Source organism: Heterodontus francisci, chromosome 37 (genome assembly GCF_036365525.1).
Source record: "Heterodontus francisci isolate sHetFra1 chromosome 37, sHetFra1.hap1, whole genome shotgun sequence".
Lineage (NCBI taxonomy): Eukaryota > Metazoa > Chordata > Chondrichthyes > Heterodontiformes > Heterodontidae > Heterodontus > Heterodontus francisci.
This window is the reverse complement of record NC_090407.1, coordinates 9,491,441-9,504,707: the sequence shown is the minus strand read 5'-3', so window position 1 is coordinate 9,504,707 and position 13,267 is coordinate 9,491,441. Positions and strand designations below refer to the sequence as shown.

Genomic DNA, 13,267 nt, shown 5'->3' with positions numbered 1-13,267 from the left:
AGAAATGTTTCACTAATGTTGTACAGCATGTCTACAATAAATTGCCTCAAGTTCACAAAATAAAATTGCAAGTGTTACTGGAATTAGTCTTTGGTAAGTTGAGCTTTTAATTGCAGATACCAGGTATACTTGTTGCATGGAAGAGAGGCTTTGCATGCTGATGCTGCTGTATTTGATGCGTGTCCATACAGCACGCTGAGACTGTACCCTGGCAACAACCTGCATCACGCAAAGTAGTGGCTCCACCTGTTGCTGCAACGCCATGGTCTTTTTACTTCCTTAACTGTTGTACAACCATCTAAAAGGGTTAGTTGTGCATTCTCTATTTTTGAAAATGTCCCAAATCTCTCCTGTTGCAGGACAAGTTAACCTTTAAGCAGTTTCACCACATCATTATGGCATTTAAAGCTGCTGTTTCTACAACCAAGGGAGAGGTTGCAAGTGAGGAACCTGGAAAATATAAAATAGAAGACAGTTCAGGTGAGTGTGAAAAAACTGCAGCCGAAATGTTGGGACTCAGAGTTTAGAAACCATTAAATTAGTGAATATTAAAAGTTGTTTGAAGGTTTTCATGGTGAGAGCAGTAACATTGAGTAAGATGACTTTTATGATTTTTACACCATCTGAATTTGCTCTGAAAAGAGCAGTTGTTTCCTTGAAAAAGGAGTTCTAAGAACTAGCAGTCCTCAGCGTTTCAGGCACCGCATGTGCCCGTCGTCTGGAGAAATAATTGCATCGGGCAGGAACAGTGGGTTTATATGTTATCCTCATTACACGCTGGCATACAAGATGCGTTGGGAGCCTATCAACAACACACCATCTGCCAATACAGTGGCCTGCACATCAGTGATATCTGACTATCCCTACTAAAGAAACACATCACCACCTGCTCTGCAGTCAACAGACCCTGGCAGGAATAGTAGTATATGTTGACTTGCCATGAGATACAATAGCAAACCAATCAGCAGCAAGAAGAATAGCATGCACCAACCTATCACGGAACATAATTAGCCAACCAATAGCAGCAAGAAACAAGAACATGTAATGGCGTCTCAGCAGCAAGATCCTGCCCACATTCCCATTCTCCACCACATATAAACCCACTGTTTCCACCTGTTGCAGTTATTTCTTCAGACGACAGGCATGCTGCCCAAAATGTTGAGGCCCGCCAGTTGTTCTTAGCACATGCTTCTTCAAGGCAAACAACACAGTTTTTTTTTTCCAGAGTAATAAAGGCGAAAAACTGCAGATGCTGGAATTCTGAAATGAAAACAAGAAACGCTAGGAATGCTCAGCAGGTCTGGCAGCATCTGTGGAGAGAGAAGCAGATTAACATTTCAGGTCAGGGTCTGTTTCTCTCTCCACAGATGCTACCAGCCCTGCTGAGTATTCCCAGCGTTTCTTGTTTCTAACTTTTTTTTTTCAGAGCAAATTTACATGGTGTAAAACCGTCTAACTCCAAGTTAATGGATGTTTTAAACTGAAAATCCAAGCAGTGGCTTTTGTGATTATGCATATGTACAGAAAGCTGTGAATAATTATTTTTATCAATTACCATCAAATGCATAATTTTAAATCTCCACAAACTGAACCGATCAGTTTGTGCATGGGCTTGTGCGTCACAATATAATGGATTAAGCTGGATTTCGAGTGTGAGCACCCGTGACGTGCAGTCATTTAGTGTGACAATAAGTGAAAGTGCAAATTCCAGCAACCGTTCACCAGACACTTCGATATATTTCCTTGTATTATTCTCTGCTGTTTTAACAGTGGTGTCAAAGTATTAAAATGGATGTTAGCCCCTCTATTAGAATAATGGAGAGAGGATTCTGTTACAGTTGCCTTCAGTGTTGGTACCATAAGAACATGCAGCCTAATTTACTTGCTCTTGTTTTTATTTGGCTCCAAAGAGGAGTTGGAGGGGGCTCGTGTGGAGCATAAAGGCTGGTATAGACCGGGTGGGCCGAATGGCCTGTTTCTGTGCTGTGGACTCGATAGATGTTTCAGTGACAAAGCAGCTCTGACAAGGGTTGCACAAACTCTGATTAAAAGGCTAGGATGCTTGCTTGGGGTTGCGCTGGAATATATTGGCACAACGATAATAAACTCCCGTATTGTGTGATGGGCATGTGTAACCCCAAAACTGAACTGGTTTAGTGTTACAGTGACAGTCCCTTAAATCACACCATCGTTGCGGTGAGCAGCCTTAAGTGTTTTTGCTGACCTTTTGGCTCTTCTGGAGTATGCTTCAGTTCGAAAGAACTGCATTTTACAGAAAATTAATTATTTATGAAGTGTAGTCACTGTGGTAATATAGGATAGTCCTGCTAGACTTCACAAAACAAACATTCAGTAAGATTTGGAGAGGGTGCAGTGTAGAACTGGGGAACTTGACCTAAAGCCAGAAGCATGCATTTACATGGCGTTTCAGCCAACCCTCACTACAACAAGTAGTTATCAGCAGCTTCAGTGAAGTCTCAGTTGATGTCACTCTTGCCTCTGAGTCGGATGTTTTTGAGTTCAAGTCCCACTCCAAGAACTGAGGGGATAATCTGGGCTAAATTGACCCATGCAGACCTCCAGGCTTGGGAGATTCGAAAGCTGGGGTTAAACTATCTGGGTTAAAAATGATGTGAGAAAGATAACACTCCCTGGTCATCCTTGGCAATCTTCCAATATTATTGACTCGAGTGAAGGTTGGTGTCGTGGCAGAGAGGAAAGGAACTGACCAGGGATTTGTAGAGCAGGTAATAGGAGGCAGTGGGCTGGATTCGACCAGTGGGCCATGCATTGAACACTGTTGGCCATTATTAACTCATTATCAGAGCAACTTACTGTATGTTGAATAACTCCAATGCTTTTGCGTCTGTTACTTTACATGGCAGTTTATTCCAAACATTTATCTCACTTTTTTCTTGACAGAATTCTACATTTGCTCTCTGTTCATTTCCTGCTTTCTTCATGTACTTTGACTGAATCTGAAGTTTTCCCTAATCTTTGCTGTCACTGTTTTCCTCTGAGAAATGTTTAGCTTTGACCCTTGGAATAGCTTACGTTATTTTTCTGGTTTTCAATGGGCCTGTGTGCTTGAGTAGATTTTATTCCCCTTTTTTAAAAATCTGGGCGTTCCACGTGTCTACTTCCAGTTCTGCAGAACCTCCGCGCACATCACGCGTCTCCCATGACATTAACCACCTCCGACATTATGATACAGCCATTTTGGAAGAAGAAAGAGACCCTTTCAGAATGGATTATGCTGAGAATCCAGTCTCATGCATACCACAAAGCTTAACACTTCTCCTGTAAAGCCGCTTCAGATCCGTGCTCTGTCCTTTTTTGTGACAAATAACCAACACAAAAAATAACTTCGCATCTTCAAGCTCATAGATTATTCAAGAACTGTTCAGGCAGCGTTCAGCTTGCTGGCAATCATTTCTGGAATCTCCTGCATGGAAAGGTTAATCTAGTTATTAGGTACTTATTCTGTTTGGAGAAGTTGCTCTAACTTGTGTTATGAAGACCCCACCTGCCAAGAATGAGGCATATTAACTTAGTCATATGAACGTTAATTTTAAACTGTTGCTGCAGTGAAGAAATGACTCGTTTAAAAAGAGATCACCAGACACTTGGCTGGAGGGCATTTGCATACTAAGAGACAGTGCTTGGAGAGACAAAAGAATTGCTCACTGATTCAATTAACAGAGATTGGGCTGGGCAATGGTGATCCATATCTTGTCAGGGTAAGAGACAGCACTACATACACCCCTCCCGGCCCGCTGAGAGTTTTGGAATCCACAAACACAGGAGTTTGTTTAAACAGTTAGTCACATGACTAACCTGCTGGCCAACTGGAGTTTTGAATTGTGCTCACAGGACAGTTTGAAGTCAAACTGTAGAGATTGTAACTGAACCTGGAACAAGACAGCCTCTCTCCTGGCTGGCGCGCTCACTTACTCACAGGCTTCCGGACCCACTGAAGACACTTAAACCTCAGGAGAGAAAAGACTGCTACATCGAAACAAGTTAAAGCGTGCATTGGGCCCCAATGAACAGCAAGACTTACCAGCAGCCAAAGATTCCCCATTGAACTCAAAGGACCGTAAATAACCACCAGATATTGCCTCAAACCTTTCCCCTTTATTCTTTCTACTTTTTCTGTCTCTATCTGCGTGTGTGTTTATCACGTATGCATGCTAGCGTCGTCACGTATTCGTAGTCATTAACCGAATTAGAGTTCAAGATTAATAAACTTCCACCTTGTTTAAATCTAAGAAAACCTGATTTCTTTGCCTTACAATTGGAAAGCAGTGAACAAGGATTCACTGAAGGTGGGGGGGGAGCTAAAAACAGTGTTTTTAAAATGAAACCCTGTTACGGTTAGACCAGGCAAAGGCTGAAGGAACCCCTAGACCCCTATCTCACCTGGTCGTAACACTTGCACTGTGCTGCACTTTTACGAAGAGCCCCAGATGAGGTAATTGTCATGTGATGCAAACAAATAGTTTTCAGCTTGGTAAGAAAATGTTCAAGTGTACCTGTCCCATTTTCTGTTCACATACTTCTGGGCACTGGAAAAACTGGAAAAAACTTTTTATGCATGCTTTTATTACCTCTCAACTTAACAATTTCAGTGCTCTTGTGGCTGGCCTTCCCATCTTGCACTCTCTGTAGACTTCAGCTCATCCAAAACTCTGCTACTGGTATCTATGTACCAAGACTTGTTCACCCATCATCCCTGTGCTCGCCGACTTACATTGGCTCACCGTTAAGTAAAGCCCCAATTTTAAAATTCGCATTCGTATTTTCAAAATCTCACCCATCCCTACCTCTGTCACCTCCTCCAGCCCCAGTACCCTCCGAGATCTCTTCCATCCTCCGATTCAGGCCTGTTGTGCGTCTGTAGATTTGTGCGCCTAGTTTTTCATTGGCCCAGGAGTCTGCCACTGGGTTAGGGAGCCAGATTTAGCAGTGCAAACACTAATGAAAATGGCAGCAAAGTAAAGCAGTTTGGTATCTGTTCCAGTTTTGACCCCACGCCTATCGCTTCAATAACGTGGATAAACCCTGTGTGCTAGTTTATACTTAGTCCATTGACACATGCAGCTACTTGGATATTTACCATTGTAATTCAGTTCCTCTGTCAGCATTTATTTTATGGTTTGTTTATGCCTAGAGAAATTGTTTTTACAAAGTGTAACTGTTTTGCATTTTCAGTGCCATTCATACATTCTGAAAACAAAAGCGAGGCTGCCAGCTTTTCAATACAATTGCAAACCTATAATCTAATACACAGTCTGCTATTGCATATTCACTCTTCACAGCACAGCTGTATTTTTAAATAAAAATTGCAGAGATACACATTTGCAGTTTTATCGGGAGTGCAACTCATGACAGCACAGATTGCTCACAACTTTTTTCTCGATTCGTTTCCGTAATAGCTGTTGCACCAAATTGAGTTTGAGTGAATAGGAATGATTACGAATATACATATCTGAAAGTGGTGATTGATTTTTAAACTATCCTGATCCTGTTTGTTTTATTTATTTAGAGATACAGCACTGAAACAGGCCCTTCGGCCCACCAAGTCTGTGCCGACCAACAACCACCCATTTATACTAATCCTACATTAACCCCATATTCCCTACCACATCCCCACCATTCTCCCACCACCTACCTACACTAGGGGCAATTTACCACGGCCAATTTACCCATCAACCTGCAAGTCTTTGGCATGTGGGAGGAAACCGGAGCACCCGGTGGAAACCCACGCGGTCACAGGGAGAACTTGCAAACTCCATGCAGGCAGTACCCAGAACTGAACCTGGGTCGCTGGAGCTGTGAGGCTGCGGTGCTAACCACTGCGCCACTGTGCCGTCCATGTTCTGAATTTGTTTTTGGCTTTGGGGTGCTCATTCGAAATTTTTAATGTGACACCTGACCTGTTGATAAGGTAGTAAACTGAACAAGACAGCATTATCAATCCAGTCCATGCTTTTTCATTCAAAGCCACTTAATTTGAAATATCTGATAATTCAATTCTTTTTCCACCCCAAAGGTAAGCGCTGTTTTGATTAAGTTGCTTTGTTTGTGTACTTATGAAGTAGGCTATATTTATAAAACTAAAGACGGTTCATTCAGTTCATTCAACTGATAAAATATGCATTTCTATTTCATTCTGAATACATACCCCATGTTTATTGTTTGACTATTGCTCAGCAGTAAGTAGTTTTTGTTACATGCTCAGTTTCTTTTAACCTTAATTCTGTAATCCATTTTGAACACACTCCAGAACAAAGTAATGTTAGCGGAATTCATTCTAATCCAGCTGTTACTCATAATTCATTTTCCAAGTATTGAACATTCAGTTTTTCCTATCGCAATGCAAATGCTTTGTGTTTATAATGCAGTGTTTTCCCTTCACAAATCCCTTTCTACAATCACTGGCTGGGGTTTTTTATGCTTGCCAGTTCACAGTTTCCCTGTCGATCATGTTAACTGGGTGGCGAATCGTGGACGGGCTTGTGTAGAAGTAGGATTGCTCGGCTGTTGAGTCACCACTTTCAGCAGGACCAGTTTCTGGCTGGGGCAGATGTCACTTTTTTTTAATTCATTCATGGGATGTGGGCATTGCTGGCCAGGCCAGCATTTATTGCCCATCCCGAATTGCCCTTGAGAAGGTGGTGGTGAGCCGCCTTCTTGAACCGCTGCAGTCCATGTGGGGTAGGTGCACCCACAGTGCTGTTAGGAAGGGAGTTCCAGGATTTTGACCCAGCGACAGTGAAGGAACGGCGATATAGTTCCAAGTCAGGATGGTGTGTGGCTTGGAGGGGAACTTGCAGGTGTTCCCATGCATTTGCTGCCTTTGTCCTTCTAGTTGGTAGAGGTCGCGGGTTTGGAAGGTGCTGTTGAAGGGGCCTTGGTGCATTGCTGCAGTGTGTCTTGTAGATGGTACACACTGCTGCCACTGCGCGCGGTGGTGGAGGGAGTGAATGTTTGTATATGGGGTGCCAATCAAGTGGGCTGCTTTGTCCTGGGTGGTGTCGAGCTTCTTGATTGTTGTTGGAGCTTCACCCATCCAGGCAAGTGGAGAGTATTCCATCACACTCCTGACTTGTGCCTTGTAGATGGCTTTGGGGAGTCAGGAGGTCAGTTACTCGCCACAGGATTCATGGCCTCTGACTTGCTCTTGTAGCCACAGTATTTTATATGGCTACTCCACTTCAGTTTCTGGTCAATGGTGACCCCCAGGATGTTGATAGTGGGGGATTCAGCAATTGTAATGCCATTGAATGTCAAGGGGAGGTGGTCATGTTGGCGATGGTCATTGCCTGGCACTTAAGTGGCAAGTAACATTCGTGCCACACATCAGCCCAAGCCTCGATATTGTCCAGATCTTGCTGCATTTCCACACGGACTGCTTCAGTATCTGAGGGGTCGCGAATGGTGCTGAACATTGTGCAGTCATCAGTGAACATCCCCACTTCTGACTGAAGGAAGGTCATAAATGAAGCAGCTGAAGATGGCTGAGCCGAGGACACTACCCTGAGGAACTCCTGCAGTGATGTCCTGGAGCTGAGATGATTGATCTCCAACAACCACAACCATCTCCCTTTGCGCTAGGTATGTCTCCCACCCGCGGAAAGTTTCCCCCCGATTCCCATTGACTTCAGTTTTGCTAGGGCTCCTTGATGCCATACTCAATTGAATACTGCCCCTTGATGTCAAGGGCAGTCACTCTCACCTCACCTCTTGAGTTCAGCTCTTTTGTCCATGTTTGAACCAAGGCTGTAATGAGGTCAGGAGCTGAGTGGTCCTGGCGGAACCCAAACTGAGCGTCATTGAGCAGGTTATTGCTAAGCAAGCTCCGCTTGATAGCACTGTTGATGACCCCTTCCATCACTTTACTGATGATTGAGAGTAGACTGATAGGGGGGTAATTGGTCGGGTTGACTTGTCCTGCTTTTTGTGTACAGGACATACCTGGGCAATTTTCCACATTGCAGGGTAGATGCCAGTGTTGTAGCTGTACTGGAACAGGTAGGCTAGGGGCGCGGCAGGTTCTGGAGCACAGATCTTCAGTACTATTGCCGGAATATTGTCAGGACCCATAGCTTTTGCACTATCCAGTGCCTTCAGTCGTTTCTTGATATCACGCGGAGTGAATCGAATTGGCTGAAGGCTGGCATCTGTGATGCTGGGGACTTCAGGAGGAGGCCGAGATGGATCATCAACTCGGCACTTCGAAGATTGTTGCAAATGCTTCAGCCTTATCTTTTGCACTGATTGTGCTGGGCTGCTCCATCACTGAGTATGGGGATATTTGTGGAGCCACTTCCAGTTAGTTGTTTAATTGTCCACCACCATTCATGGCTGGATGTGGCAGGATTGCAGAACTTAGATCTGATTCGTTGGTTGTGGGATTGCTTAGCTCTGTCTTTCACATGCTGCTTACGCAGTTTGGCACGCAGATAATGCTGTGTTGTAGCTTCACCAGGTTGACACCTCATTTTGAGGTATGCCTGGTGCTGCTCCTGGCATGCCCTCCTGCACTCTTCTTTGAACCAGGGTTGGTCTCCTGGCTTGATGGTAATGGTAGAATGGGGGATATGCCGGGCCATGAGGTTAGCGATTTATGTTTGAGTACAATTCTGCTACTGCTGATAGCCCACAGTGCCTCATGGATGTCCAGTTTTGCATTGCTAGATCTGTTCAAAATCTAATGCATTTAGCACGGTGGTAATGCCACACGTCACAATGGAGGGTATCGTCAATGTGAAGGTGGGATTTCGTCTCCACAAGGACTGGGCGGTGGTCACTCCTACCGATACGGTCATGGACAGATGCATCTGCGGCAGGCAGTTTGGTGAAGTTGAGTTCAAGTATGTTTTTCCCTCTTGTTGGTTCCGTCACCACCTGCCGCCAATGCAGTCTAGCAGCTATGTCCTTTAGGACTCGGCCAGCTTCGTCAGTAGTGGTGCTACCGAGCCACTCTTGGTGATGGACATTGAAGTCCCCCACCCACAGTAAATTCTGCGCCCTTGCCACCCTCAGAGCTTCCTCCATGTGGTGTTCAACATGGAGGGGTACTGATTCATCAGCTGGGGGGGTGGTGCGGGGGTGCAGCAGGTGGTAATCAGCAGGAGGTGTCCTTGCCCATGTTTGACCTGGTGCCATGAGACTTTATGGGGCCCGGTGTCGATGTTGAGGACTCCCAGGGCAACTCCCTCCCGACTGTATACCACTGTGTCAGCAGCTCTACTGGGTCTGTCCTGCCGGTGGGACAGGACATACCCGGGGATAGTGATGGCAGTGTCTGGGACATTGTCTGTAAGGTATGATTCCGTGAGTATGACTATATCAGGCTGTTGCTTGACTAGTCTGTGGGACAGCTCTCCCAACTTTGGCACAAGCCCCCAGATGTTAGTAAGGAGGACTTTGCAGCGTCGACAGGCCTTTGTCATTTCCGGTGCTTAGGTCGATGCCGGGTGGTCCGTCCAGTTTCATTCCTTATTGACTTTGTGGTGGTTAGATACAACTGAGTGGCTTGCTCGGTCAACTCACTCGGTCATTTCAGAGGACATTTAAGAGTCTGGAGTCACATGTAGGCCAGACCAGGTAAGGACGTTAGATTTCATTCCCTAAAGGACATAGGTGAACCAGATGGGTTTTTAGAACAATTGACAACGGTTTCATGGCCATCATTAGACTAGCTTTTTTTTATTCCAGATTTTTTTTCATTAATTGAATTCAAATTCCACCTCCTGCCGTGGTGGGATTCAAACCCATGTCCCCAGAGCAATATCCTGGGTCTCTGAGTTACTTGTACAGTGACGATACCACTATACGACTACTTCCCCTCCCCTCCCCTTTTACGAAAGGTCGGTGCTGCCAGAGCTAGAGTGATCTCCTGGTACAGTTTTGATCAACAAGATGGGAAGGAGAGTTATTTCCCAGAGCTCCCCATCCCCCCCAAATTGTCCTGTGTTTTTAATTTGTTTTTTCACATGGATTTGGATGGGGTGCCGAGAGTATGTACAAAGCAATGCAATTGCGTCGGGCAGGCTGGATGGTTCAGAGGGTCTTTACGTGGAGTCATAGAGAGATACAGCACTAAAACAGCCCCTTCGGCCCACCGAGTCTGTGCCGACCAACAACCACCCATTTATATACTAATCCTACATTAATCCCATATTCCGTGCCACATCCCCACCATTCTCCGACCACCTAGGGGCAATTTACAATGGCCAATTTACCTATCAACCTGCAAGTCTTCAGCTGTGGGAGGAAACCGGAGCACCCGGTGGAAACCCACGCGGTCACAGGGAGAACTTGCAAACTCTGCACAGGCAGTACCCAGAACTGAACCCGGGTCGCTGGAGCTGTGAGGCTGCGGTGCTAACCACTGCGCCGCCCACCTGTCCGGCATTGTCACTTTAAAGTGATTTGAAAGAGAACCAAAGGTGACATGAAATACTTTTTTAATGCAGCGAGTAGTTAGGATCTGGAATGCACTGCCTGAAAGGGTGCTGGATGCAGATTTAACCGTGGATTTCAAGGGAATTGGATAAGAACCTGAAGAGAAAGAAATTGCAGGGCTATGGGGAAGTGAGACTTGCAGAGAGCTGACCTGGACTCCTTCCATGCTGTAATCGTTCCATGATTCTATGTATGTTTATGAAGCTGACCTATTCACAAAGCCTCCATGGCTTATGAGCCAGCCGCAAGGAGCTGTAAAGCCGTCTGCTGACAAGTTTGACTGGTTTCCCTCTGTAGTTTTGTTCCCCAGGAGTTGGGGCAGAAGTGTAAGTGTTTGAAAGGCGATGCATGCAAATTTGGAATCAAAAATAAAAGAACCATTTTCCAAATTGTTTGCCATACTGTTCTGTTTCTTTTGGGATTATGATTTTCATCTGTTAGTAGTTAGGAGCTAGGCGTAGTGCTGTACACTCAGCTTTGCAGGCTAATTAGTTTGTACAGCCCGATTTGGATATCATCTGAAAGTTGTGGGAGTTTCACCTTCAATATATGAGCTGTATATTCGACAGTTTTCAAAATACATTAATCCCATCTGCCTTTCCACTCCAATTTCTTGGGACAGCAGGCACTGCTAATAGTTCTGTAGCCATTTACACCTCCCCCGAACCCATCTTTTGTTCCTTTACTTGTTCTTCTCTACTTTTGCTTTGCATCATCGTCCCTTTTGTCATTTAAGCTCTCCTGCCCTTCACCTTTAACCCTATCTTTCCTCCCCTTCACCCCTCACTTTTTTCCCTGCCTCCTATACTTGCCTGTATATTAAATCTCTAACTACTTCCAGCCCTAACGAAAGGTCGTCAAACTGAAAGGTTTCTCTCTCCAAAGATGCTGCCTGACTATGTAATACTGAGTATTTCCAGCATTTCCTGTTTTTATTGCCTTTCCTCCTAAGTTTGAGTTAGACGATATTTGTGCAATATTAGTTCACAGCTATAGCCAGCCTCACTTGTAATTTGTGAGCATTTATAGCGAGCTGCCTTTCGACTGTGCCCCTATACCTCTCCTGTTGGTAGTCACATTATTCATGTACTGCTTCACAAAACCATATTTATTGCCAAAAGGCAGCTGAATTGCATTACCCTTCCCCAAGGCTGCTGAGTAGCCATTTGCAAAAGGGGCATAGTTCAGAGATATTTACAGATGAAAAGGGCTGCTGTGAAGGCATTCTGTACTCCGCATTAAGTGACAATACTGAAAAAGGTGAGTTGTTCTACCGACGAAAATGTGTTTATGTTTCACGTCAGGTACTTGAAAATCAAAAAGATAATATCCCCCAGTATTGTTACATTCATCGACATAGAAATCTCAGGGTTTCTAATTCCTCTGAAGAAAAATTATTTTATGAAACTACCATTGGTTTGTACTTTGAGTTCAGTTCAATTTCTCAATTTAAAAAGTTTATGAATCGTAGAAACTGATTTGAAGTCATATAAATTTTCACATTGATGAAAATATATCCCTTTGCTCTATTGCTAGAATTGATGAAGCTGTTTAAATAAATTGCCTGTACTGAAAAATCATTAGATCAAATATTACCTTTCTCTGCAGCACTTTTCCCCGTGAGTCTGCCATTTATCATTCTTGCCATTTCAGGTTTTAGCTGCACGGCACATTTCTGTCAGTCTAAAAGTAGTTTTTGCAGGTTTGTTGGCTGCAATATGAGGATGCACAGAGTGCAACATGTTGCTCAACTTTTCAGCAACCTGCCTGATCTATGTGACCTAGGCTTCTTTGACCCTGGATGCAGTTTGCACTGATTTTTACTTTCAATACAACCGTGTTTTCTACGTGACAACAGTGACTATACTTGAGAACGAATTCATTGGCTGTAAAGCGCTTTGGGATGTCCTGAGGTTGTGAAAGGCGCTAAATAAATGCAAGCGCTCTCTCTCTTTCTTTTGACTGACAAAAGCTGAAATGTGTGATTTGCAAGCTAAAATAAAACCTGGAAATGAAAACCCAAAATGCTCAAGGGGTTCTCCAGCAACTGATAGAAAAGATGCTGATTGACTGGTGGTGCATCCCAGATTTTATTACAAACATATTAGACTGATAGCTACCTTCAAAATTTGAATGATTATTTTATTGAGGTACAACAGCTAGCTTTTCATGTGTATGACAAATAACCACTGTACCTCGACAGATCCACAGACATTTTTGAAATGCTAGAAGGTGACTTAGGATAACAGTAACTAGTTTTGGGGAGTGGGGGGGACGTGAATGACAATAAGGACAGTCAAACAAAGCACTTGAATGGGGCTGGAGGGAGTCTTCTCCAATTGGGTTCTCCATCCTTTCTGTCTCAACACAGTGAAGGCATGAGTGCTATATTAAGTTTAGTTAATTTAGAGGTGATTGTGGATTTAGTGTTTAGCACTTTTGCATTGTGGTTTATGTGCTTTAATTTAAACTGACACCCATTAAATCTATATATAACGTCCAGAGTGAAATTTGACCTGGCCCCTGAACATTAAAGATGAGCATAAGCAGTTTATGCTTTGCTCTTCTCTCCAATCAATGTGAATAAGGGTGGAATATCAATATCTAATTATGCCAGTAATATTGATACACATTCAACATAACAGTCAAAGATTCTGATCCTGCGCATCTAACTTTGATGCTTTACCGCAGTCAATACTGGCTTGTTTGCATTTCTACATTATTGCTGACGTTGAATTGAAGCCGACTCCCTTCCAATTGTTACAAATCATACCAAAATCAATCAGGTATA

General features: G+C 44.0%; 1 protein-coding gene across 1 annotated transcript in view; it reads left to right on the top strand.

Moving 5' to 3' along the window:
* Positions 1-13,267, top strand: part of noc2l (NOC2-like nucleolar associated transcriptional repressor) — a 196,218-nt gene that overhangs the window by 26,376 nt on the left and 156,575 nt on the right. The window contains exon 5 of the mRNA XM_068017047.1: positions 360-480. Within this exon, the coding sequence (XP_067873148.1) occupies positions 360-480 (121 nt within the window). The remainder of the gene's footprint in view (positions 1-359; positions 481-13,267) is intronic.